Below are 25,499 nucleotides of genomic sequence, written 5' to 3' on the forward strand. Positions count from 1 at the left end.
ACAGGTTGCCCTAATGCCCGCAGTACCTGTGTGCCTGTTACCAGGACTCCCAGCCCTCCTTGCATCCTGCCTCCATCACCGCAGAGGAACAGCCTTTTTATACCCGCTGCAATTACACAGCCATGGAAGCCTGCCAGGGTAAAGAAGTATCAGGGGCATTTTTTAATTTGTGTCCAATTAAATAGCGCAGACCATAGATTCTGTACACTGGCTGGGAAGCAAGATGGGAATTCCCAAAATAGAAGGAAGATCCTTGTATTGTTTTTCAGTGTTGTTATTCTGGTTTCCTGATTCCTTATCTATGAACATTCATTTTACCAAATCACATGCTGGATGTTTACCCTGTAGAATTCCACAACAGAAATGTATACCTACAAAATGCACGCGCAAGTAACGTACAAGAAACAAAAGCATCATCCAGTTAACAGTCTCTGCCACCACAAAAGCAACCCATTCCTATCCAAAGCCATACACCAGCTCACCTTAGACTTACAGCACAGTAATTTTGCTACTACAGCTTTGTTTTGAGATCTACAAGCCTAAAGTTATAAATTATCGACATTGCACTGAAGTTCTAATTTATGGTAAATAAACACTAAAAACCAGAAGACTACACTGAAAGCCTATGTAGGAAAACAAAGTTTGTTTTTAGAATTCCATATATAATAAAAAACAACATACTAAGGAAGTCATTGCAACAGGTTCTCCTTCTATTTAAACACACACACACACACACACACACACACACACACACACTTCCTCAATTTCTCCTGCCCCCAAATTCTTGTCATTACAATATATAATGAAAAGTAGGACAATTTCAGTAAAAACATCTGAAATTGGAAATGTGCAAGTTTTCTCTAAAGTTAACACTGACCTGAAAATAAACTGATTTTAAAGAGGGCAGATTAAGTGACAGTTGTACAATTTCACAGCTTTAATTTTCAACATCTTAAATGCCTGCATGTGTTCTTCGTTTACTTCAGCTGCATTTGTCTATGAAAACTAAATGTTTCTAATTCTCCATTTGGAGAAGTTGATATGGATGCTCACACTAGTTGCTATAAACACCTCTAATATGACACATCATGGCAGTTCTAACAATTTTTTCTTCATTAAATATGCAGCCAATTCAGATTCCCACTTCACATTTAGATTTCCACAGTACTAAAACCTAATGTAAGTTACTCCAAAAAGGTAGAGAGATTTGGGGAGTCCTGTTTTGCTTTTTTTCCATTTTCTAAAATTAAACAGAATACATGTTTCTCACTGTTGCCTAAAAGCACATTTTTTAAGACAAGAATATCAAACTAGTTAATTTCCACAACTTCTCCATAGTGGAAAAAAAAATCATAATTAAAATAGTAGGCCTTAGAAAAGATTAACATAATGGAACAAATATAAATTCTGGCACAAGTGACTAGACCTGGAAACTAGAGAAAGCGGTAAAGGAAAACAGTAAACGCTTTAATCTGAAAAGATATTTATTTTGAGAACTTCAACTTGCACATTGTACAAAAAATTGACAAATTCAGCAAAAACCCTATAAAACGTTTTTTCCCTAACATATTAACATTATAATTTTAAAAAGGGTAAGAGTTAAAAAAACCAAAAGCAGGCACATTTGTTCCAGTCTGTCTGCAGTGAAGTGTGATTAAAACATCCCCGTCATGTTGAGGTATTAAACTGCAAACTTTGGTAATGTTAGAAAAAGACAATCCATTCACAAAAGTAAGCCTTCTTGGTGTCATGTACGATAAAAAATGTTTCATAAAAAAGATTCAGAATTGGTTATTCTCCATTTCCAGGTAGAAATGCAGTGAAACAAAGAAGTCATGTTACCATAATACACCTAGCATTAGGAGGAAACCTGAAGGTTTGCAAATCCATGCTAATCATATACAGCTACAGTGTTATATTTTATCCAAAGAATAAAATCCGGTTGGCAAGTTTAAACAATTCAGTGCTTACAAAAAAATCGTATATGGTGATTCAGAGCCCAGTCTTTCAGAAAAGGACAAAAGGCACTTAAGAATGGCTTTAGTATATTCCACAATGGCATTTCTGGATAGAAGACAGCACCTGGCTGAACAAATAGTTCCATAATAAGAGAGAAGTCCAACTGAGGTAGTACTTCATATTGCTCCAACTACTTGGCTATATGCAAGCAGCTTTGATACACAAGATTAGCAGGAAATGGCTTTTGATAGTCTGTCAAATGTATAAAAAAAGTTCTTTGAAAATAGTAAATACCCACTTGTGGTAATAGAACATAAGCCAGGTACCATCTTGTACAAGCTGAGCATCAAAATGCTGCCAAGGTGATGCACAAATCTACCTTTATGGCCAAATCCACAAACTTTGAAGATTGTTCTAGCAACCAAGCCATTTTGGGGGAATTTAAGGAGAGAGGGGGGAAAAAAAGGAGGGGGAGGGGGCACTCCGAGAACTTTCACAATTGTCAGCAGCCTTACCGGAAGCATTTTGTAAGTCCATTGGAAAAAAAAATATATATATATAGTCTGTGCTGATGAATGGCAGGTTTCAGGAAAAGAAAAAAAATGCCACATTTAGAACAAAAACGAAACCCACAAACATACAAAAGGAGATTCCTCGAAGTTTATAGTTCCTTTTTTTAAACAAGGAAGACTTTAAGCTTTTTTTTAGGGGTCTGGGAGAACACAGAGACTACTTTTTTAAATTAAGCCCATTGAAAACCCGTTAATAAGTTTGAACAAAAGAAAATTAGAAGTGCTTTACAAAATCACCGTCCATTGCCATATCCAGGAAAGAGCTGAGTTAGAATGGTCTGCAGTGTTTCATTCACTTGCATGGTATAATTTTTGCCGAGATCATAGCGACAGGCTGGACAACTGTACACCTCAGCTTTGAAGGATCTATCCAAGCAATCCTGGTGAAAGAGAAAAATAAAATGGTTAAGAAGTACAGGTATGCAATTTAGCTTACTCTACAAGTCCTTACTGGAGAATGAAATGCCTTTTATGTCCTAGTTCACCCAGGTATTGACTAGAACTGGGAATGGCCGAGAACAATGCAAGGCAGGCAGCTGGAGACAAGACAATTTTTCTCTTTCATTCTGTGCAATAATTTTCTTCAGAGAGTGTTAATCCTGGGCACAATAGCTAAGTATACAGTATGGATGTTTCATATGACTACGGTACTAAAGATCAAGAATTCCCCTGCAACCGTTAAAGACAGGGTTTCTGCAAAAAGACTTCACAGCATTCCTCAGAAACAAAGAAAAAGAAAACCATACACTCTGCAACACTGTCAACAAGTCCATCAATGTAACCTAACAGTATTACTTTGCCAGCAGAGAGCTTCCCTTGCCGCCTTTTTAAGAAGTCAAATAACAGCAATACCATAGTGGAACTTTCTTTAAAGCACAGACTTTTCTATGCTAAAGAATTTTTACCAAATCATTAGTTTTCATATATAAACCTGACTAATGATAAAAGACTAAATATTGGCCAAAAAAACCCACCTCTCTCACCACTAAGTAGTTAGTTCAAGGCTTGCTGCTCAGCTGCTATACAGTATAGTTATACCAACTACTCACCTTGCACACATTATGTTGGCATACAGTTGTGACTGGCCGAAACACAACCTCCTGACAGCAAATACACAGGAAGGCCTCTTCGACTTTATTTAGAAATTTCTGCAAAGAGAACATTTGAATCAACTTACTGCTATTACCCTCTGGAAGTACATCATACAAAGCAACTGAAAGGCACACCCAAAAAAGCTGTAAAATGCAAGGGATTGTTTTGGCCATCATGATTTTTTTTTCTGCAAAGTTCAAGGAGGAAAAAAAAAGTCACATTAACAAGCTCCTATCTTTTTTAATTGACCTCAAATACAGTGCTATTAAGTTATCCTGTGAATGCCTACACTGAAAGAAAGAAAGAAAGAAAAAAAAAAAAAGCTAGAGTTCTGAGGCTTCTTTATGCAGCCAAGAGGTTTAGATCTAGTAATAGTACAGTAATTAATTGACAATATTTCTGGATAAAAAGTATGATCTACCGGTCCATCTTTGAGAGCTTCTAGTACTTCATTCCATAGTTTTTCATTGACTTCATCACTTTTTATAAGAGATTTTTGCTGAGATGTCAGCTTGTATGGCTCAACTTTAGTTTTCTTTGGAGTCCCTGTAGGAGAGGTAATGAGTTTTTCCTCCCCACCTGAAAGAAAAACGTGATTTCTTAAATGAACAAACAAAAAGCAACCACAAAAGATTAACTACGTAAAATACACAAAAACCTACAAGGCTTGCTATATTCACTTGCCTACTCCACAAACCTGCTGATTTCCTTTTCCTCTTTCCTTTCCCTGGGGTATCAAACTCATCATCTCCATTATTTTCTTTTTCTTTATCTTTATTTGCAACAGCTTCCAAATACCCCTCAGGATACTACAGAAAAAAAAACAAAACAAAAAGCATCCAATGCAAACATGCCGATTCAGAGAATTACAGACTATTACAGATTGCAAGGATGACCTCTGGAGGTCATCTTGTCTAATCTCTTGCTCAAAGCAGGTCTAACGTCAGAGTTAACTTTTCAGACTTTTCATACCATCACTAGAGTATTATAAAGTTAAACAAGAAATCAGTTGCTTGGACAATACCTTGCTACACTGAAAGAAAGTAAACTGAAACAGATTCTTTTAATAAGAAACAAGAATAAATGGGCTAGCAGTTACTGATAACCTAAGATGCCATGAACTGGTCACATAAATCTGTTAAAAATTGGAACTTCCTTTGCTCCAGAAGTCTTTTTTAAGTGATAAATCCATGGCTACAAATAGTACTAGCAATCCCTGTTCAAGTCTGCTGGCTTAATTCTGACTGAAGGTTTAAATATTTTTTTCCTCTTTTCACTAACTTGTGCATTTGCAACTAACAGCAGATTTAATTATTCTGCTGATAATGTCCAAACAAAATAGAATACTAGCTCAGTCAACTTTAAGTTACATTTACTGTGTAGTCTAAGTATTAAAACATAGCTCAGTGAAATGAGTATTAAGTTCTGCCAATTCATATCACAACAAATTGAGAATGGTTCCAATTTTCTTTATGTTTTCTGATCACTCTTTCCTACAAACCTAATTCTGAAAGGGGGGGGGGGGGGAGTGGCACTTTTTGAAATTAAAAGGTAGTGTTTGAAGTATTTGTCAGCATGCAACAAATTAAAAAAAACACATTTACTTCTTCCCTGCCCTGCTCTTGCAAAGCACTTATTCAGACTAAAAATTCAGTACAAGAAATTGTTTTGTCTGTTTAGCCCCCTGATGTAAAAAGAAAACAAACAACCCACGAGATTGAAAGCATTTGTGTTTCCCTCAGTCTAAGGAGGACTGTCCTAATTCTTAGTTTCCTACATAATGCAAAGTAGATCATCCTCAACATGAATGCATAATAGAAAAATTCTTGCTAGCTATCAAGTCCAATGAAAACATGACAGCGTTCCAGAAGAGTACCTGCATCGTTAAGCCAAGCTTTTTCATCCTGTCCTTTCCTTCTTTCGTCCAAGGAGCAGGTTCTTCATCATCCCTCCTAAGTAAGTAGCGCCACACTAAAAATCCAGATTTCCCTGTCTCAGGCCAGTATTTTACCACCTAAAAAACAGCCAGATATAAGTCCACTAGAAACTATAAAACCCCTTTTACCATAACTAAATTATCCTTCCCTAATTCAGTAGAATTCAAATCCTTCTTACCTTATATATTCCATCATATCTGTTCCCCTCTACTGGAGCATATTTGCTATGTTTGCCTCCTTTTACATTTCTCACCACTCGAACTGGCTTTCCAGCTCTCCAGTCCTTGGCTTCAGCTCCATTTTTGTCATTGATGGGGGCACTGCAGTTCAGAGCCAGAGCTCTGTAAGAGAAAGTTCATTAAATGTAATGTATTTACCAGACAGACTGCTCCAGAATCAAAGAGGGAGGATAAAGCAAACGACAGCATGCATGGTAATCCATCTAATAAGTAAAAGATTTAACTACACTTGTTAAGTGTTGTTCAGAGTAACACATTGCTACAGTTGATTACCATTATTACAAAGAGAAGTAGTGTACTAGTATTGTATTGAACCATAGCAATGGCCTACCAAAAACCTGGAAGCTACCACCACTTTGCAGGTACAAAAGGAGCCATTGCTGAATTTCATCTGGGGAAAGAATGCAGCCAGTCTTTTTGTTTTGCATTAAATAATCCTTTCAAGTATCTTGTATATTGATAGAAATTCTGGAGATAGTTATTAACCATCCTTACTAGGGGCTGTATTTTAAATATGCAGATTATTCATTATATTATCCCAATGTAAACACCTTCTCCACGCAAAAATACACTTATATGTAAAAACAAACAAACCAAGTTTACAAACAAACAAACCAAACAATCAACATGCTTAGCTTTTCCAAGTCTAATTTAGAACTTGCAAGTGATCTGGTCTCCCAAGATGGCTCACAGACAAAGGGTTGCAAAGGTCTTCAGGAGAGTATGAAAACCTCTACACTAATTTCTCTCCATTTCTTAAATTTCAGTCAACATTAATCTGAGACTAATCCCATTTACAATTCTGCTTCATTTACCATGTGCTAGAAGAAATGCTTCCATTGCTCAACTGATCTACAGCCTACAGTGCAGCGGAAACTTAACTTTGAAATTTTTTCTGCTTAGCTGGTTTCTTTTGACATGGACTGGATAAAGAATTTTTCAGGTTGACAGATCACCAGCTACTAAGTTCAAGAATGGAGCATAAGCATTGCCAACCTGTTCATATTGGTGAGTTTTTGATCACAAGACTGTTCCGCTGTACGTTTGTTTCCAGAAAGATCACGACCTCCACTCCCTGTATATGTGAAGGAATTTCCATGATCCTGAAACATATATGGATGGTTTCAACACATTCACAAAATAATTCAAAACAAAGCATGAGAAGAGTTTTTCATCTGGTAGCTTTAACACAGTATTCTGAAATAGGAAAAATGATTCCTCTATTTAACTCTCCCACAGTCAGTTTGCCTATGATCCTCTTATATTGCCAATAAGAATATAGAAAAGTCAGAGTGACAATTGTTGTCTCATCACACACCTTAATAGTGCAGAGGGACCTCTGCCAAGATAGCAGCAAAGCACTCGCACAGAATCTGCTTGCAAGTGCATGGTACGTTCTAGATAATGTAACTTATGTCTCAGTACTTGCACCACCACATGGCCTTGTAATGCAGAATTAAGACTTGCAACTTCAGTCCAGATATATTTTACATTTGTGGCCATCTGTTTTCCATGAGGTTTAACAGGTTTGGGGGGAGGAGGGGGGGCAGCTAGTAACACACTGGTGATCTGTAAAAAGAATGAGCAGTAATCTCTGGTAAAGCCTAGCAAGGGTTAGGTTTGGCTAGCAAAGCTGACAGGTATATTGAGAAGTAGCACTTCTGTCCCAAGTTTTGTGCTTAACACACTTCTGACACAGGAAGATCTGGTAAGATATACAGCGAGATTCTCTGTTCAAACTGTGGATGAAATGGAGAGCCTGAAAAGGTAGCTAAGGATTCCTGGATTAAGAGCTGACATATAGATGCTAAACTGAATTCAGTTGACCTCATTTCTCAGGTTGACACTTGCTGCTGTATTGTAGTTTTTCTTTGCCTAGTTTTATTCTGAAGAACATAAGTATCATCAAGATGGGGAAACATCTGATGCAGAATGTAAAAAGTAATTAAGACCAAGTCCTTGTTTTAACTACAAGGAGTTAGTCTGGTGCTCAAATATAAATAATCAAGATTCACTTACTATGTCATCTTCATAGCCTCCTGCCAGCACCAGGGAATAGGCACCATCATTGCTTCTGCCATGTATACCTGCTACGTGGGGCCTGTGAACACCAGATTCGCTCACCTGGGGGAGGGGGCGGGGGGGAAAAAAAGAAGAAGTTTGCTAGGCAACTGCTCTCAAGAGGCTATTATCAACATGACTGCCTGTTGGTCTTAGAACTAAATTAACTAATAGCACTCTCACGCATTTGTTTTGAATATATAACAGGATCAAACTGTCTCCTCACCACCATCATCCAAAAAAATCCAGGAGAGGACAGAAAAAGAAAACACTTTTCAAAAAAAAAAAAAAAAAAAAAGGTACTTGGGTGTTTCAGTAAGTTGAACACATGGAAGGCTTTCTGATGCGAGATTAGAAATTTGAGTCTTTCTCACCTAGATTGCTTATTTAAAAACCAGGAATTTTAGAACACTGCAGATATTACTGAAACACTTGCACAAGGGGATAGTTTTTAAAAGCCTTAAAATAGCAACCTTCATTTTAAACTTGAAAGACAAGATCTAGTTGGTTCAGCGATCATTCTTCCTCAACTTCCCTTACAGGATGAAAAAACCCTTCTATTTCATATATCTAAACCCTTGAGAGAGACCCTAACCAACAGAACAAGTTGGAGATATTACACATCTCCAAGACAAAATGCTGGAAACAAGCTTGTTTAGTTTGGGGAGGGGGGGGGTGTCTCACACACACACACACACACACACACACACAGAAAAAAGGCATAAAAAACCTTGAAATGCCAGCACAATGCAACATTAGTTATGGAACACTTGATCTAGACAAAGCCAGAATTCTTTCCTTTCTGCAGGTACACCTCCAGTGACACGTGCTCAGGGATAAGAGCTTCAGATTTCCCATAAAAGACTTCTATCAATCCCATTTTCCCTTCCAGTGGCTCATTACAGGATTCAGCTTCATACCTGAACTCTGAACTTCCACATGGTGCCAACTGGAATCCCAGGAATTGGTCCATAGTGGTTAGAGGGGACAATGGTACATTCCCTCGTGCGACCAACACATGCCATACCCTGTTTCAAAGAGCAAGACCAATCAGCCAAGAATTACGAAGAACTAACATACACTATTCTTCACAACAAAAACACCGACTTTTAAACTGACCTTTCCCCAGTCTCTCCGTGAAGATGAATTAGCAGATGCCATCTTTTGTTTCTTTTTACTTTCTTTTAATTTCTCTCCTGCTAAAACCACCTCACTTGCATCATTTCGACATTCAGGGCAATACCTAAAGTCACCAGTCAATGAAAATTAACTAGTAGCAAAACCTTATATTAAAAGAGATTCCTCAAAATATACCGAGTTATAATGTAACAAGTTTTCCCTTTGAAACTAGACAGGACAGTGAAGCAACTCTCCATGCTGGAATTAGGTATGTATTAGCTAGTGTCCTTGCATGATCTGCTGAACTATTGGAGATCAGTCAGGAAATCAGCTATGTCAAAAATAGTATAAAATGCTGAAACAGGACACATGAAGAAAACCTACTATGGTCATTTTCAACCAAAGGCCTGTGGACCCATAAAAAAACATAGTTAGAGGAGTTAAGCCTACTGGCATGTTTGCATTTGGTTTATAGGAGTCTGCGGTTCTTTGAAAAAAGCATTTTGGGGACTCAAATTGGAAAAAGATTTGAAAGCCGCTGCCTTAAAAACAGGCTTTTACTAGGCTGATGTTCAAAGAAAGTCCTTTAAAAAAAAAAAAAAAAAGAGTAAAACAAAACAAGAATATGGAAGAGGAGCACACATCTCGTCACCTAGCAAAGTCACAATATCACCACCTAAGGGTAGCATTAAAAATGCTGGACCTCGCTTTCTGCTCATGATCTACATGCTAATCGTGATACCACCCGCACATTTGTAACTTACCAATCCTCATCATCTGGTATACTACTAAGGGGAGGGTTGAGGCAGTAGATGTGGAAAGCCATATCACACTCATCACACATTAGCTGTTTATCTGGATCTTGTTTACCTCCACAGACATGGCAAGCGCAAATTCTGCAGGTCTTGTTCGGGTTGTCCTTACAAGATTTACACACAGGTCCATTCTGTCCTGTTAGCAAAAAGAAACCACAACCTTCCTCAAACTCCAGAAAACGCTACCGTATACGACAAATAGTTGAAGGAGTCACAATTGCACGTGTTTTAGAGCTCTTACTCTTTGAGGGTATCAAATGAGTGTTAGCAGAAAATCACAAGACAAGACTGTATTTTACATACAAGACCCATGTAACAAACTCACGTTTTAATGGACTGGCACTAAGTGGACAAGCACTGCCTGGTTCTTCAATTTTATAAATTTCATCCACAAATGTAATTCTGCAGTCGTTCAAGGAATCACCAGCATCCCTACAAGGGGAAGTTTATAAAAGTCAAAAAGATCAGACCTTGAAAATACAATACAGCATGAACTCACAGCTCCATATGTACATCAATAATGCAGATTGGTCTGGTATTAGTTCTGTATCACAAGAAACCTCTGCTAGGGCATCACATGGTCTAGGCCAATGGCATGACAGCATCACCATGAAACAAATACTGTTCATGCAACTTAAAAAAAAAAAAGTACCCCCTCTTGTCCTAATGAGGATCCATACACTCATAGCATTCAAGTTATCCCTAGTAACTGTACTTCCCCCCAAAAAGAGTTCAAATTAATTCTTTTCATATTTTATAATGTCAAAATAACTGCAGCAAGAGGAACTGTGGAAGTCTACTTTTAATTGCAACTTAAAAAAAAATGCAGGGGAAAAAAAAGGCTTATTTCTTCTCCTGAAATTGAGCATCCCTTAAATGTTGGCTCTTTTAATGTTGGCTCTTTTTCCCTTTAGAAGAGAACAGGAATAACTTTTCACCGTTGTTATAAGGTGAAGTTCTACCTTATGTTAGCATATCTAACACAAAATATTACACTGAATTTACTGTAAAACCATTATGGACAGTAAAGCTAACACAGCAAACAATTCTCCTCCTCCTAGTGAGCATAGGGCTTTGGCATTGCAGCCAAAAAAAATGCACAGTAGTATGGACTGAACTTGAACTAACGGAGAAATTAAAAACAAGTAGAATGGTTGTTCCATTCTAGGGTGTGCTTTCCATCCTTCCAGCAGTCTGCGAGTCCACAGAGTCAACATGTCCTAAGACTCCTTATGGCCTCCAATTCCTCCAACAGAAATTAATCAAAACTGCAGTACTACAAAGTCAACCACCCAAAAAGAGTAGTCCAGCCCCTCATCTCTACCAAGCACTTTTGTCACATTGTTTTTATTGCATCATTTTTTCAGCAGTGTCACTCATCAGACCTCATGAAACCATAAGCAGACCTGGGAGTTCAATTGTGGAATACCTCATTTTTGTTCTCAGAACTGCTTACCCAAGTAATATCTTCGCATTTATCTCCCTGATCATTTTCGTTTCCCGTTTTTGCAGAATCTCAGCGTCGTACCAAAATCCTCTCTCTTTTGGTTCATCAGGATTATAGTTGACCATCACCACCTGTCCTACTTCTAGCTGGTGCCACTTCAAAACAGTCCGTGCACGAGCACGTACGTCTTTCGAACTCAGTTCTACAACTCCATTCTCTGGATAGCTTTTGGGATACAAGGGGTCATGGAGGAGCAAAAAAGAAAAATTGGATTCAACATCAGAAGTCGGTATATGTGATAGATTATATCTAGACAGGTCAGCTTAAGAACCGATGCCGCACAACATAAAAGAATATTGCCGAGAACATAATCTCCTTCTCCCCGACAGTCACAGCCAGAATCAGGCAGTCTAACTTTTTTCATATTGTACCCCATCTAAAACTTGGGTAATTGCATCTCATATTCTAATAACATGATTTTAGCCCCCATGTGTTTGTCTTACAATTAGTAGGGCTCAGTAACATAATTACTGTGACAGCCCACTACTGTTTTACATTATGGATCTCTATAATCAAATTCCCCATCAACATCACAATCTAGATAACTGTATTAGCTAAGAAAGTAACAAAACTCACTCTTCATATTTCACGTGATATATTACATCTTCTTCAGGAATGGTTGTCTGCTGATCAGGCTCTGCACAACTACCAGCTGATTCATTTGTATTTTTTTTTCTGGTCACATTTACAACCTGGGCTTCAAACCATGCTCCCATATTCATGTCTCGAGCATCAACCAAGTCATTGATCTACACAAAGCAAAGTATGCAGCTCACCAAAATGGATTTTCAAATTAAGCATTGATTTTCAAAACTACTTGAAGATTTAACCATCTCAAGAAGCTCGCCATTATCAAGATATATAACTGATGATCTTAAAAATTCATTTGTGCACCCCTAAATTCTTCTCAGATTGAACCTCTAAGGCTAAAAATCCTTTCTAGAGCAACATGCACAAGCAGCTTTGTCATCTAGTACAAACCATTGTTAGTTTGTAACAGACTTGTAACAGACTTTCAAAATTGTCTCTCTTGCTCATAGTCTGGCAAAGACCTCACTAGATCTGTAATAAAGTCTACTGAAACAGATGAGTAAAATGGCTCTGAACAGCTGGTTGAGATTTTCTTTTGTTTTGCTTTCTTTAGTCATTCAAGAAAGTTTCAGCTTTGACAGATCCAGTGACTCTAAATTAAAATACGAGCATTTCAAATATTAAAAAAGATTAACATATTATAATTTTAATTTAAAAGGATAAAAATGCAAAAATAAGGTATTTTGACCCGAAACATATTGCATTTAGTTGGTTTGTGAGTAGACTGGGGGTTGGGTTTTTTTGGTTTTTGGAAGGAGGTGCATTTTGTTTTTTTGTTTTTTTCCCCCCCTCTTTAAAGAAAAACACAATTAGGGCATGAGAGTTTTTCAGAAATTCTCAACTACAGAAAAACATTTCCCTTTGCAAGGTGCTGTTTTAAGTAATCTTCGTTTTTCAGTAACTCACCTTATAGAGGCCAAACCCTGGGTCAGCCCAGTCAGGCTGCGCGGCTGTGCTGGGCTGGCCCTCCAGTTCCATAGCACCTTCTCCGTTGTGGGAGTTTTTGTCAGATTCGCTTTGGCCTGAGCCGCAGCCAGAGTCTGTGTCCGAGAGTTCAGAATCCTTTTCCTTACTGACAGCAGGAAGCACTGCTGGGCTTTGTCTGACCAGTAGTTGAACAATATCATTCAATCCAACGCTGTAATCGAAAAGGGAGTGACCATCTTCCATCTACGGTGAAAGCATCAGAGTAATCTGGTTATTTAATTCAGCTGAGATTTTCCAATTCAAAACCATCCATCATGCTGTAACTGCTTATGTGCAAAGCGAGACCACGTTGCTTGAAAACCATTAACAATCAAGTAACTTGGCAGTTCTTCAGCAACACAGATACTTATAGATTGTTCTTACTATTTAAAACAATCTTTGTTCGAAGGATTTGGATTTACAGCCTAGAGAAACAGAACATCTGTGCTACGATATAATTGCTACCCAGGCTAAGCCTCTGTTCTTTGCGATCTGAAAAGGTGTGCAATACGTTCACTAAAACTAACAATTCTGAAAAGGACAGACCTCTACACCTCCCCTCATTCCTATCAACATTTAAAGATAATTCCACATTACCTATGAACTCTAATGGAAGTTCTTTCATCCTTAATTCAGATATATTCCATAGTATGAACATAATGCAAACTGGTCTTTACATTGTATTTGTATACATATTCCAGATTACTGTTCTGTTAAATGCAACATGATGTGGGAGTCAAAGGATTAGTTAATCGCCATTTTTCTCCAGGCAAGCATGCAATTTTTCCATTCAAAGGAAAATCAAAAAAAGATTCAATTCAACCTGAAACTACTGAATCACTTTTTTTAAGCATAGCCAGGCATGTCCTAATTTCACACCCTCTCTAACTTTAAGAGTATATTTTCCAAGTCTGGCATCAAATGTAGTCAAATCAAGATCCTGTCCCAGGAAATAGTAATAGAAGTACAGATGACCAAATAGGTCTCTCTCAATTACCTTTCAAGAACTCTTAGGAGCACCATTTTAGAGTTACAATATAGTGCTCGAGACTACAGTACATTTAGAAGTTCAGACAAGCTTCACCACATATTTAAGGTCTGACTAAGAAATTATACAGGAAATGATCATCCCTTTCCAGGCCAAACCACCAGAAAAAGCAACCCCCAGAGCTTTGTTCTCTATCAGTGGGAAACAGAGCAAAACCACAAAAATTTACACTTCACAGGAATCACTATGATAATTCAGTTCTGATTTATGGCATAAAATGGCTATGGAACAATCCCTGGAAATCTGACTGTACAGGAAGTGATCTGGACTTTTTCTGCTTTGGAGATGAACACTCATCATTCAGATACACAAGAATGAATCAGAAATCACTTCTTTCTTCTTAACAAAAAGACAACGATATCACAAACGGTGTATTGCTATCAATAACAGGAACCACCAAAGAACACAGTAACAACAGGTGCAAGCAGAAATGGAAAAGCAGAGGCTGCAAACAGGACATGAAACCACAGGAGTTCAAAGGACAGTCTAAAAGAAGTACTATCCGTTGAGGAGGAACCTCTGAAGAGAGGTGTGGGTTTTTGTTTTTGTTTTTTTTTAAATGAAGAAGTATTTTCCTGACATCATTTTATAACATAAACTAACAAAAATGGGAACATTTCTAATGATTCAAAAAGTCAGGCTAAGCACTAATGGGCGCAGCAGAAGGATGATGACTAGAAGAGGTTGAATAGATGTTTCTGTCTAAAAAATCATGCCTAAACTAAGAACCACTGGTATTACACTAAGAGGAATTGTCTTTGTAAAGTGCATTTTTACTGAAAATGTTTTTGATCTGAGTTACTTGCACTGACTTCAGCCAAGCAAGGCTGAGGACCGGTCAGTACCCAGGACCAGTCCTCCCGTATCACTTTGTGAACGACCACAAAAGGCGCAACTGCTGCACCCGCACGCGCGCCCAAGTCAGTTCCCACCATACAGCAGGAATGAGGCAACGCAAGCCCTTCAGCAGTGCTACAGATTTGTCCGTGTACAAGTCTCTGCTACCTTATTTTTCACTACTATTGGTTCCCAAGCTTGCCTGATTAAAGCTAGCCCAGGTATATTTCCATATTTTACAGTCATGCCTGCTAATTATAACACATATCTAGCTCTAATATTCCTAGACTGGAGGGCAAGGTGAGGAAAGCGACTGGAAAAGATTGTTTAACCCTGCTCATCCCCCAGGACCTCAACCGCAGTCGAAAGTAGCCCACTCTTTCTGAAATGAGTTTCCAAACACCGCGCAAACAACCACTGGTTCAGAAATGTCTTGAGCCTACAGTGTAGCAGTGCGATACCGCGCAGTGTAGAGGACATGTACGTGAAAACAGTTCCGGTTGACTTTAATACTAATTTAGGTACAAGCATTAACTTACGTAGAAGAGAAGAAAAGCAGTCATCACACAACCGCACTAGTAAACGTACCGCTGCAGACGTAACACGCTACTGAGTCACTCACGATTTTACACAATGAGTTTTGCACTGAATGAGGTTTTCATTTAAGAGCAGAAGAACTTAAAAGCGATAAGCTGCCATCTCAGTTCATGGGGATAAAGATCCCGATCCCCGGGAAGCTCTCTGCAGCCACCAAAGCAATAAAACCTCCGCGGCTTGAAAACTTTCAACAGCCCGTTAGACGGCAAAGCCCCGAGTAAAACCTGGATTTCCGCAGACACCCCGGCGCTTCGCAAAGGCGGCGTCGCGGCAGCAAAGGGGCGCGCGAACCGGACCAGAAGCGACGGAGAGAAAAGGGCCGCGGAGGGGGGAGAAGCCGAGAGGGGCCGCGGCGGGGGGGGGGGGGCGCACCGTTAGCCGAGCCGCTCCCGCAGCCCCGCGCTCACTAGGTGGCAGCAAAACACGCGGATTTCACGCAAAATAAATAAATAAGTAAGTAAGTAAGTAAAGTTGCTGCGGCGGGCGGCCGCGAGCCCCGGGGCGGGCGGGGAGCGCGGCGCTGTCACGGCGCCCGGCGGTACCTGCTTGCCGCGGTAGAAGAGGCGCTGCCGGTGGGGCTCGACGCCGAAGACCTCGTGTATCCGCAGGCGCAGCCCCTCCACCTTGGTGAGCTTGGAGAGCGAGTCCACGCGGTGGGTCTCCTTCCCGTCCATGGTGCGCACCTGGATCCACATGGCGGCGGTCCTGCCCACAGAGAAAGCGCGGGCCGCGCCGCGGCTGAGGCAGCGGCCCGCCGCCCCCGCCGGCGGCTCCGCTCCCGGCGCTGCCCCGGCCTCCGCGACGAACCGCCCCCTCCCCCCCGAGGCGCCCGCGCGGTGCGGTCCGGCCCGGCGGGGCCCGCGGCGACGCTCGCGCTCCGGGCACCGAATCAATGAGACCGCTCAACCTACCCCTTCGCCTCCCCCCCCCGGCCCCGTCTCGCCGCCAGGCCCGCCAGCCGGCCGGCCCGCCCGCGCCTCGCTCCCGCCTCATTGGCCGCCAGCCCGGCCGGCTCCGCCGCCCATTGGCTCCTCGCGCCTTCGCCCCGCCCCCCCGCCGGCGCCCAACGGCTTTGGTTGCGCCCGTGCCTCTCTGCCGCCTCGCGGGCGGGCGGCGCGCGCCAACTGTATCTCGCGCCACAATTGAAACGCTCCCGTCGTTCTCGCGGAGGCCGCCGCGGCCGCCCGCCCCCCCTCCGCAGGTCTCGCGCGACTATGCAAACGAGAGGGCGGGAGCCACGGCGGAGGGAAAGGAGAGGAAGGGGGGCGCGGTCTTAAAGGGGCCGCGGCGCCGGGAGCCGCGGGGCGCCGCGCGGACCGCCACCGCCCCGCGACCGCCGCGGGGCAGCAGGGCCCGGCAGCGCCCGGCTCGGCTCGGCCCGGCCCGGGAGGCGCAGCGGGGGACGGGGGGGGGCAAACCGCGCGGCCCCGGGGGGGGGGGCGAGACCCGGGGAAAGGGGCGGCCGCGGGTGTCAGCGCCCCCCCGGAACGTCCCGCCTGCGGCCGCCGCGCTCGGGGAGGGGCCGCCGGCCCAGGGGCGGGGGGGGGGGGTGGGCGCGACCCCCGCCGGGCCCCGGGGCAGGGGGGCATCGCCCGGGGAGGCGGGAAGCGCCGCGGGGCGGGCGGCAGCTGTCACCGGCCCGGCCAGGGCAGGGCAAACGCCGGCGCGGCGGGACTCACCGTGGCGCTGGAGGCCGAGGCCGGTGCCGCGCTGCGCCCCGCCGCCGCCGCCGCCGCCGCTCCCCGGGCTTTGGAGTTTGGCGCGGAAAAGCCCCGTGCGCCGCGCGCTCCCGCCCATTGGCCGCCGCTGGCGGGAACGAGCGCGGCGGGGCGGGGCGGGGCCGCCCGCGGGGCCCCGGCGGCGGCGGCAGCGGCGGGGGGGTCCCGGCATCGCGCCCGGGAACCCACCGCCCCGGTGTCCCGTCCCTCCCGTCCCGTCCCCCGCGCAGCGCCGGCAACGCGATTCCCAAAACGACGTTTCTCGCCGAGCAGCGGCTCCCGCGTGCCGGCCCCGCCGCCCCTCGCCCGCCGCTTTTCCAGCGCATCCACCCCAAAAGCCGTGCGGGCGAGCCGACGGCGGAGCTGGGCCCCCGTCTCCCATTGCCCCCCGAAACGTCCCCCGCGGTCGCCACGGGACGCGCATCCCGCTCGTCCTCTCTCGCGGCGGCTCTCGGCCCCGCGCGTACTAAGAGGCCTCCAAGCGCTCCTTAGCCCGAGAGCTCCCGAACCCCAAATCTACCCCAAATCTTAACGATATCTACCCAAATCTGCGCGGTGCCGCGCTGGCGGGGGGCACCACGCGGCCTCCTGGAGGTGACGGGGCCCGGGCGACCGCTGCTGGTGTGACGGGGGCCTGCGCAAAGCACGGAAAGCGCCGTCTCAGTGTCGCCGAAATCAGGAGGCCTTTTGGTAACATCAGGAGGAGGTTTGCCCCGAAACGGCTAACACGGTGAGGAAATAAAACCCCTTCCCACAGCCTCGAGGGGTTCCCGGACGTCTCGTTCAGACCTTTTTCAGCATTCTTTACATCTCTACAGAGGTGCTGGAAGTTCCAAAAAAGCCACTTGAAGATACAGACCCGACCCCTCTGCCCCGAGCACCTCGCGTGTCCCATTGAAGCTGGCACATGAGGAACGTGTATCTGAGCAGTCTGCTATTCACACCAACTTTTTAACACTCAGATGCTAAAAATGTTTCTGATAGCACCTTATTACCTTGCATTTGACCTCACCATGTGGCGTCCCATCTCCTGGCCATCTAAGAACTGCACATGCATGGATCCAGGTGCTTAACAGATGTGTTTCCTTTTAGCCTTGGCAGTTCCCATCACACTAGCGGGACCTCTTGCCGCACGGTACAGAGTGCTCAAGGGCCAGACCCGTGCCAGGTGTCCAATATGACTCGTAGCATCTCGAGAATTAGCCGAGCCAGAAAACAAAAAGCCCAGTTTCTGGAGAAACTTTTACTCATTCAGGAAATCCACATACTGCGAAAACTGTGCTGCATCCAACCCTTCGGTTGGGTCTACAAACAGGTTATTTACAGTAAGGCCCAATTCTAGATCACTCTTGTAGCGGAACATTGATTTCATTAAAGGTTAAATTATAGATATGCTCTCGTTTTAAGGTCCTCTCTTATTAAAACAAGAACATTGCCAGAGTAACTTACAGACAACTTGGTGTAAGTGAGATAAAGCCCTGGGATTTTGGGGTTTCTGCAAACTGTTGAAACAAAAGAACATGACTTCCTTATACTGCCTTTACCTAAGAAGCTGCTGAGTTTTAGTTTCTTCCCTTTCAGATTGTTTTAGGCATTTCTCTTCTTCAGAGTTACAAGTCTGATTGAAAACACTGTTCTTCCATCTGGTAAATCCCCCATGCTGTGAGGAAACAATATCTAGGCTGTCCTGCCAGCAGGGCTAGCCAGTTCAGATTATTAAAACTTAAGGCACTGTGGAACTCATTTGCAAAAAGAGGCAGTTAGCAGGACAAAATTCTAGCAATCTTGCATCCCACAGTAATGTTCAAAGTGAAGTTCTGGCACAATGGATTAGGAGAAAGGAAAGCCCAGGCTTGTAGGTAAGAGCTGATGGATATGATTAAAACAAGTAAGTCTTAGATGAAGAAGCCAGATTTATCCTTGGGTAGGCAGGACAGTTTCCCATTACAGTCACTATGATTCACAGTCCCTCCCTTACGATACCTTCATAGCACTGCCTAATATCTACTGCTAAGGACACATGGAATTCTGGAAGAAACAGCAAGGGTTTGGTCCCATAAAATCATGAGGAACATCACGACAAGAGGTTGCTCTGGGGTTTGCACCATGTTTCTCTTCTAGCACATGGTGCATTGTAAGGCTTAACTCATGGACATGCAGGAAGTGCTCTGAGAGCCAGGACTCCCTAAACTGAAACAGTTAGTCAAAGATCATTTTTGGCCTTTCTCTCAGGGGTTAATGCTTATGCTTTTACATACAGAAATACGTATTCTTTGCATACCTGCTCAGGAGGGCGGGTGACAATTCAGCCATGTCACATCCTAGAGGGCAAGAGAGACATTCCTTGAGGTTAAATTATAGATATGCTATAGCATATCTAGAGTAGGGCCCATATAAAGAGCCAAACAGTCTCAGCTGGTACGTCAGAAGTTTCCACATGCACTGGGATGCTACAGGATTGCGCTGCATCCAGCAAGAGGAACTCACCAGACTTTGCTTTCCTCTCCCTCCACGCAGGGCTCTTTGGTGGTGGAAGCTGAGCTAGAAGTAGTTTCTCTCTGCTGCTTCAACAGTGGCTCTGTTATCCTTCAGATTTCCCTAGAGAAAAACATATTTGCTCCTGGTGAATCCATTGTCTGCACAACAGATATTGACAACAGGTTAAGCAAATACATTTAAAAGCTGTTTTTTGTTTTGCACTCAACTATCCTGTATGAGATCACCACCACCCAGAGAGAACAACGTTCCTTAGAAGACCAAACTGAAGTGATGACGCTGGAGTCCAGGACAAATGCTGCTCTCCTTGAAGTCATGGTGCTCCGCAGCATGGTGTCTCCATCAAAACTGCTACTTGTCAGCACAAAATCCATGGGAAATGTAATCACAGAATACAGGTATGAGCTAGTAGGAACTGCTGGCCTTCTTGGAGGACACACACCATGGTGGGCAGGGTGCCCATCAGCATAAAAGCCACAGCTGAGAGTGCCTCTGAAAAGGAGAGCGGTGCGAGTCTGTATGAGATACAAGGCATCAGCATGGGAGAGCCCAGCTGTCAGAGAAACCTTTCCACTCATGCACCAAGATTTACCAAGGCAGTAAAAGATTTTGCTGCAAAATCCATGCACTCCAGCTGTCTGCTTTCAGAGAAGGAACCTGCATTTGCCGAGATGCTCCAACAATTTCCAAAATAAGCGGGGTAAGGCTACCCAAAACTCAGGATTGGGGACTGATGTAAAGGAAGCCTGTGACTCTGTTAAACTCGCTTCTGATTACTGGGGAAGAAAGAGCAGGAGTCTCAGCAAGGGCCTGAGACAGAGAGGACTCTCTCAGCAGGCCCAGAAAACATCCACCCTCCTGCCTATGAAAAACCAGCCAGCATGATATTAATCTACCCCAGCCATATCTGAAGGTATGAAGCAAGAGTGCAGGTGCAGAGGGAGTAGCAGACAGGGGTGGAGAACAAGCAGTCTGAAAACCAGCAGCAAGGTGAACTGGAAGACTGGGACAGTGGCCAAGAACCAGTCGGGCTGTTTCCTGCAGCATAGGCAAAGCCGGCCGGGGCTCAGGACAGGGACCTGCCTGAGCTGCTGCCGCTCGCCCATATGCTAGGATAGGCCGCTGGAAGGGAAACAGCGACTGGGAAACCCTCAAGGCGAGAAGGGTGGCCAGGCAGCAGGAGACACACAAGTCTTGTTTCTGCTGATGCAGGGTGAGGGCAGCAGAGAGCTGTAGCAGCCCCTGAAGTAGGAAGCCACTTTGAAGACTCAGGAAAACCAGGGGTTGGTCAGCAGGCAAGAGTTAGGCTGGAGCTTTTGGTACCTGACTAGAGAACTGTTTTCAGAAGGCTGCAGCACTATGAAGGCCATTGCTTTTGGAGATCATCCATCCAAAGAGAAAGGAAAGAGACTAAGAGGTGGGTAGCATAAGGAGAGGATCCAGGGAGGAGTTGCCTTCTGCTGCCCCTTGCTCTGCTCTGGATCCAAACATCCAGCACTGCAGGATTAGCACAGGGACACGCTCAGACTGTGGCCTTGGACAAGGCTGCTGTGAGGAGCATCAGCAGATGCTGCAGCTGGGAGGAAGCTGGAGAGGGAGGGGGAAAGAGCACTTTCAGTTGATGTTACCAGCTGAAACTATTTCTGCAACTGTTACCCAAAGGACCACTCCCAGCAAGGGGAAGTGGTAAAGGAGAAGAGACGAACACGAGAAAGTGGAGTCCCAGGGCAGTGGAGATGAGCAGGGTTGTCAGCAAGTGTCTTGTGAAACTTGCCCGGCAATGAATGGCAAAGACCACGGGCGGACTCTGCCCCTCAGTGGGATCCAGACAACCCCGTGCTCCAGCTCCTCAAAGAGGGACACCTGAGCGCAGTGGCACAGAGCTTCTCAAGCAGTTTGCTGGAAGCCCAAGGGCTTTGCCTGACTTAACTGAGGAACAGAAATCAAAGCAATACATGCCTCACCCATGAATCATCTTTGCTTGTCCCTGTGTCTATCCTGGGGATAGCGGCCACGGCACCTTGGCAAACTGCTATTGGATTGGACGCCGTAGAGGAACAACAACAGCCTTCCCATCGCGGTGGATCAGCACTTGCAGCTGGGGTGCTTCAGAGTGTCCTGCGTGGCCTCTGGTCCCCAAAGAGATGATGATGGGCTTTAAGGCAACACAGAGCAGGGAAAGGAATTGGGCCTAACAGTGGGAACCCTGATCCTTCAAATCCTCCATGCATCTGCACGCTTTCCTCTCAGCGGAAATCCAGATGGGACTGGGGCAGCTGAGAAGCACGTAGCTGGAGAGGCCTGTTCCACATCAGGAGTCCTCTGACCCTTTGTAAGGTGGAAGGCATTTGCAGGAGGGTCTGATGGACACAGCTGAAACGAGAGCTGTACAGCTAGCAGCCGGGCTGCTGGCAGGCCTGGGAGACAAGGGGGTTGCTTCTGGAGATCTCTAGAAAGACTTTAGCCCATGTCCTGATGCTGCAGTCTTTGCACAAAGGCTGCAGCGTCACTGGGGTGCGTGGCACTGCCCCGGGCCGCAGGGCTGGCTCACTCCAGCCAACACGATTCCCCTTCTCTTCTGCAAGCACGCTTCTCTGCTTCCTCCTACGCCCTTCCCTCGCCGACCAAACTTCTTAAAACAGAACTGATCTGGGGGCATTAGAAAAAGCTTCTTCATCAGAAAGCTGGTGCAACATTGGATCTGGTACCCAGAGAGGTTGTGAGATCTCCATCCCTAGCAGTTTTTGAAGTCTCGGCTAGACAAAGCCACAGCTGACCTGACCTAATGTTGATAATAGTCCTATCTCAAGCAGCAGGTTGGACTACACGACCTCCAGAGGCCTTTTTCAACCGTGATAAGTCTGACTCAAGGAAGAAGGGGGATTCCTTTTTAACCTCAAAGCTGACAACTGATAGTTGCCTACATTTTTATTGGCTTACAGCCTGTTTTCAGAAAACATAGACAACCTCCTAGCCCAAATACTTCATGGCTTACTGTGGGCAATACAGAAACGAGACCAAGGTCTCCTGCGTTCGCGAGCCAAAAACAAGGTGACTCAAGCAGTTTAATAGCTGCAGAGCACTTCAGATAATTCTTACCTGTGCCTCAGTTTCCTCCCCCATGAATCTTGAATAACAGGCAACAGGAAGCTTAATTGAAGGTTTCAACAGGCTCTTGAGATCTTAAGGTGAAAAGGCACAAACAGAAGAGCAAAACATTAGCTAAATCTTTCATTACTTATTATTGCTATTAAAAAGCCCAGACTTCCCACAGCCAGGTTCAGAGTCCTGTATCGCCAGGCCCTCTGCAAATACAAAAGTAAAAGACAGCCCCTATCTTGAAAGTCACAGCCAACTTGAGAAGCAGCACGTTTCATCATCACGCACTGCTGTAGGCGGGCAAAGGCTGAGCGAGGGAGGGAATGTCTTACTCCTTTGGCAGCTGCAGCACCCATGCTCCAGGGTAGGGGAGATCTGCCAGGGAAACATCACGGCTGAGTCACAGCCCCTGCGCGCATCCTGCTTCTCTGGGGCTCTGGGACGACATCCGTGCTGCCAAGCGGAGAGCAGCTCCAGCGCAGGCGTGAGCACGCCGAGCCCCGCAACCCCTGGCCGAGCCCCGCGCGTGGGACCAGGGCTCAACCGCGGCTCCGACGCCCAGCAGGCTCCAGCTCTCCTTCCAGTGGCTCCAGCAGCGGGAGAGTCCCGCAGTTGAATCCGCTTCCCTAATAACGCGGAGTACGCGGGGGCAAGGTGGGAGCGAGCGGGGCTGGCGGAGCTCAGCGGCTGATCCAAGCGGGCAGGCGAGGGCCGGGAGAGGGGAGCGGCGGGAGGCTGGTGTCACCCGCCGCCGCGGCCCCCCGCGCCGCCAGGCCCCTCGGCCTCGTCCCCACAGCACGGCGACCCCCGCCCGTGGCCCCGTCGCCCCGCCCCCTCCCGCTCCCCATTGGCCGGCGCAGCGCCGGCAGCTCTCCCCATTGGCTCGCCCAGCCGCCCGTCGGGACGGCGGCGGTATTTAAGCGGGGCCCAGGCGTGTTGGGGTGGCAGGTGCTGAGGGAGTGCAGGAGCCAGGTAAGGTGGGGCCCTCCCCCTCTCTCTGGGCAAAGGTGTTTATGGGGTCTGCAGCTCGCTCCTGGGCGGCCCCTTGCCCCAGGGGGGGCTGTTTGCAGCCCTCCCGCCTCCCTGGGGTGCAGGGCCGGGAGCTGGCACCCTCCCGGGGGATGGCTCCCGCCCCAGGGAGCAGGGTGGCTGAGGGGACCCCACGGAGGGGCTGCTTCCCTATCTCCCTGGGGGAGTATGGAGCCCACCAGGGTGGTGGGCTGCATCTCTGTTGCTTCCCCCCCAGCCGCGTGCGGGGACTCGTTGGGGTTTGGTTGCGCTGGGCTTAACAGGCTGCACCTTCCTACATCAATGCTGAATCTGGCGCACCTTGGCAAAGAGCTAAAAGGCTCTGTGCACCTCCTGAAAGCCTCTTGCTAGCACTGGGATGGATTCTCATCCACACCATGGAGCTAAGCCCGCCTGGGCTGCGCTCTGTGGGCTACAGGTCTCAAAACGTTGCTTTCCTTACTTGCTGGTGGAGACCCAAGCGGTGGGGGGTGATCCACAGGCGGTGGCTCTTGCGCGCGGCCGCTGGCTCTCCCTGCAGAGACGGCGTGCGATGTTTGCTCTGGACACCAGCGTCCTGCCTGATGCTGGGGGTAGTCACCGCTCCGCGCGAGGCAGGCGGATCAGGTGAGCATTCCTCTCTTGTTGACAGTGCTGTGAGACCTGCCTCTAGCTACTCCAGGGATGATCATTCGGTGCAGGCATGATAATGGTGTTAACTAAGGGGGCGGCTTAAGTGGCAAGGGCAGGTAACTCCTTCCTTATGCAGGAACACCCTGTCTCTATGCAGAGGCAGCTTGCAGCCAGGCTTGCTGGAGGGAGCACTTGGCAAACTCAGTAATTCTCAAGACTAACAGGATTCTTAAATAAGCTTGTGACTACCTGAAATTGTGTATGGCTGTGGAGAAGGAAATCCATTACTGAAGTCGGATTCTGCTGAAACTCCCAGATAAAACATCTGTTACAAAGAGCCAGCAACAAGCTACTTGCTCTGCAAGGTACAGCTCCAGTCCTTAGCCCTAGGACTTGTGTCTTCATGGAAAATCAGCATCCACACTCTCCCTGGGCCAAGGAGTTTCTAGTAACAGCCACTGGTTGTGATATTTGGTTTCTCTTGGAAGTGAGTGTGGGGAAAACCCTGCCTCATCTGCGAAGAGGCTTTAATCTTTGCAATTCTCTAACGCCGAAGGCACTTCCAGGAACGTGGTGGACCTGTTGCTACGTACTTCTGCCCGTGGTTCTGAAACTGAAGGCCCAAGGTCAAAACCAAAAAATCACCTGACCCTCCTAAAACTAACTCCACCCTCTGAGCATTTGCAAACAACTCCCTCAGTCGTGGGCAACGCTATTCCCCATCGCAGCTAGACATCCTATGACCCTGCTCTGCTAACTGCCTTTATGGTCAGCTGGGATATTGATGGCAAATCTGGCAAAGAAGGCAAACAGTACTCCAAACAGTACTCTAACCACAATCAACACCTTCACCCTGGTTAGCCCTCGCTGCTTCTATCTGATCCATGAGACTTCACTTTGTTTTCCTTAATGGTCACTAAAGAACTGCCTAGTTCAGTAACTCAACTGGCATGCCAGCTATGGATCAGTCGGTCTGTGCCAGATAAAATACCTGGTGAGGGGAGAAAAGCTTGCTGAACAGCAAGATCCCACGTCTCCATCTGCAGGAGACCCTGACAGCAGGCTGCTTCATGATGGCTTGAAAGGGCAGAGCTTGTTTCCCCAGGCAAATAAAAGCCTTACACAAAACCAGTTCTTTGATTTGTGCGTGCCAGGCACTGCCAGACTGACCAAAATCAGGGGAGCTGCTTATCCCAGGAGAAAAG

The 25,499-nt window shown here is 45.8% G+C and overlaps 1 protein-coding gene across 4 annotated transcripts; it reads right to left on the bottom strand.

Annotated features, from left to right (window-relative positions):
• Positions 1-1,466: 1,466 nt before the first annotated feature.
• On the bottom strand, positions 1,467-18,299 carry UHRF1 (ubiquitin like with PHD and ring finger domains 1). 4 transcript variants are annotated; one of them, XM_067312833.1, is made up of 18 exons: positions 18,054-18,299; positions 17,601-17,881; positions 15,883-16,045; positions 12,799-13,062; positions 11,878-12,050; positions 11,251-11,466; positions 10,120-10,226; positions 9,744-9,930; positions 8,980-9,103; positions 8,781-8,888; positions 7,819-7,923; positions 6,796-6,902; positions 5,739-5,901; positions 5,500-5,637; positions 4,321-4,432; positions 4,045-4,202; positions 3,581-3,679; positions 1,467-2,911 (listed from the first exon to the last, which is right to left on the bottom strand). In XM_067312833.1, the coding sequence occupies exons 2-18, from the start codon at positions 17,753-17,755 to the stop codon at positions 2,765-2,767; spliced, it is 2,526 nt and encodes an 841-aa protein (XP_067168934.1). In that variant the 5' UTR covers positions 17,756-17,881; positions 18,054-18,299; the 3' UTR covers positions 1,467-2,764. The 4 variants fall into 4 exon arrangements, with proteins under 4 accessions (XP_067168934.1, XP_067168935.1, XP_013798141.1 ...); XM_067312834.1 differs by lacking the exons at positions 17,601-17,881; positions 18,054-18,299 and adding an exon at positions 17,020-17,075; XM_013942687.2 differs by lacking the exons at positions 17,601-17,881; positions 18,054-18,299 and having other exon boundaries at positions 15,883-16,084.
• Positions 18,300-25,499: the final 7,200 nt, after the last annotated feature.

The sequence above is a fragment of the Apteryx mantelli genome, chromosome 30 (assembly GCF_036417845.1).
Source record: "Apteryx mantelli isolate bAptMan1 chromosome 30, bAptMan1.hap1, whole genome shotgun sequence".
NCBI lineage: Eukaryota > Metazoa > Chordata > Aves > Apterygiformes > Apterygidae > Apteryx > Apteryx mantelli.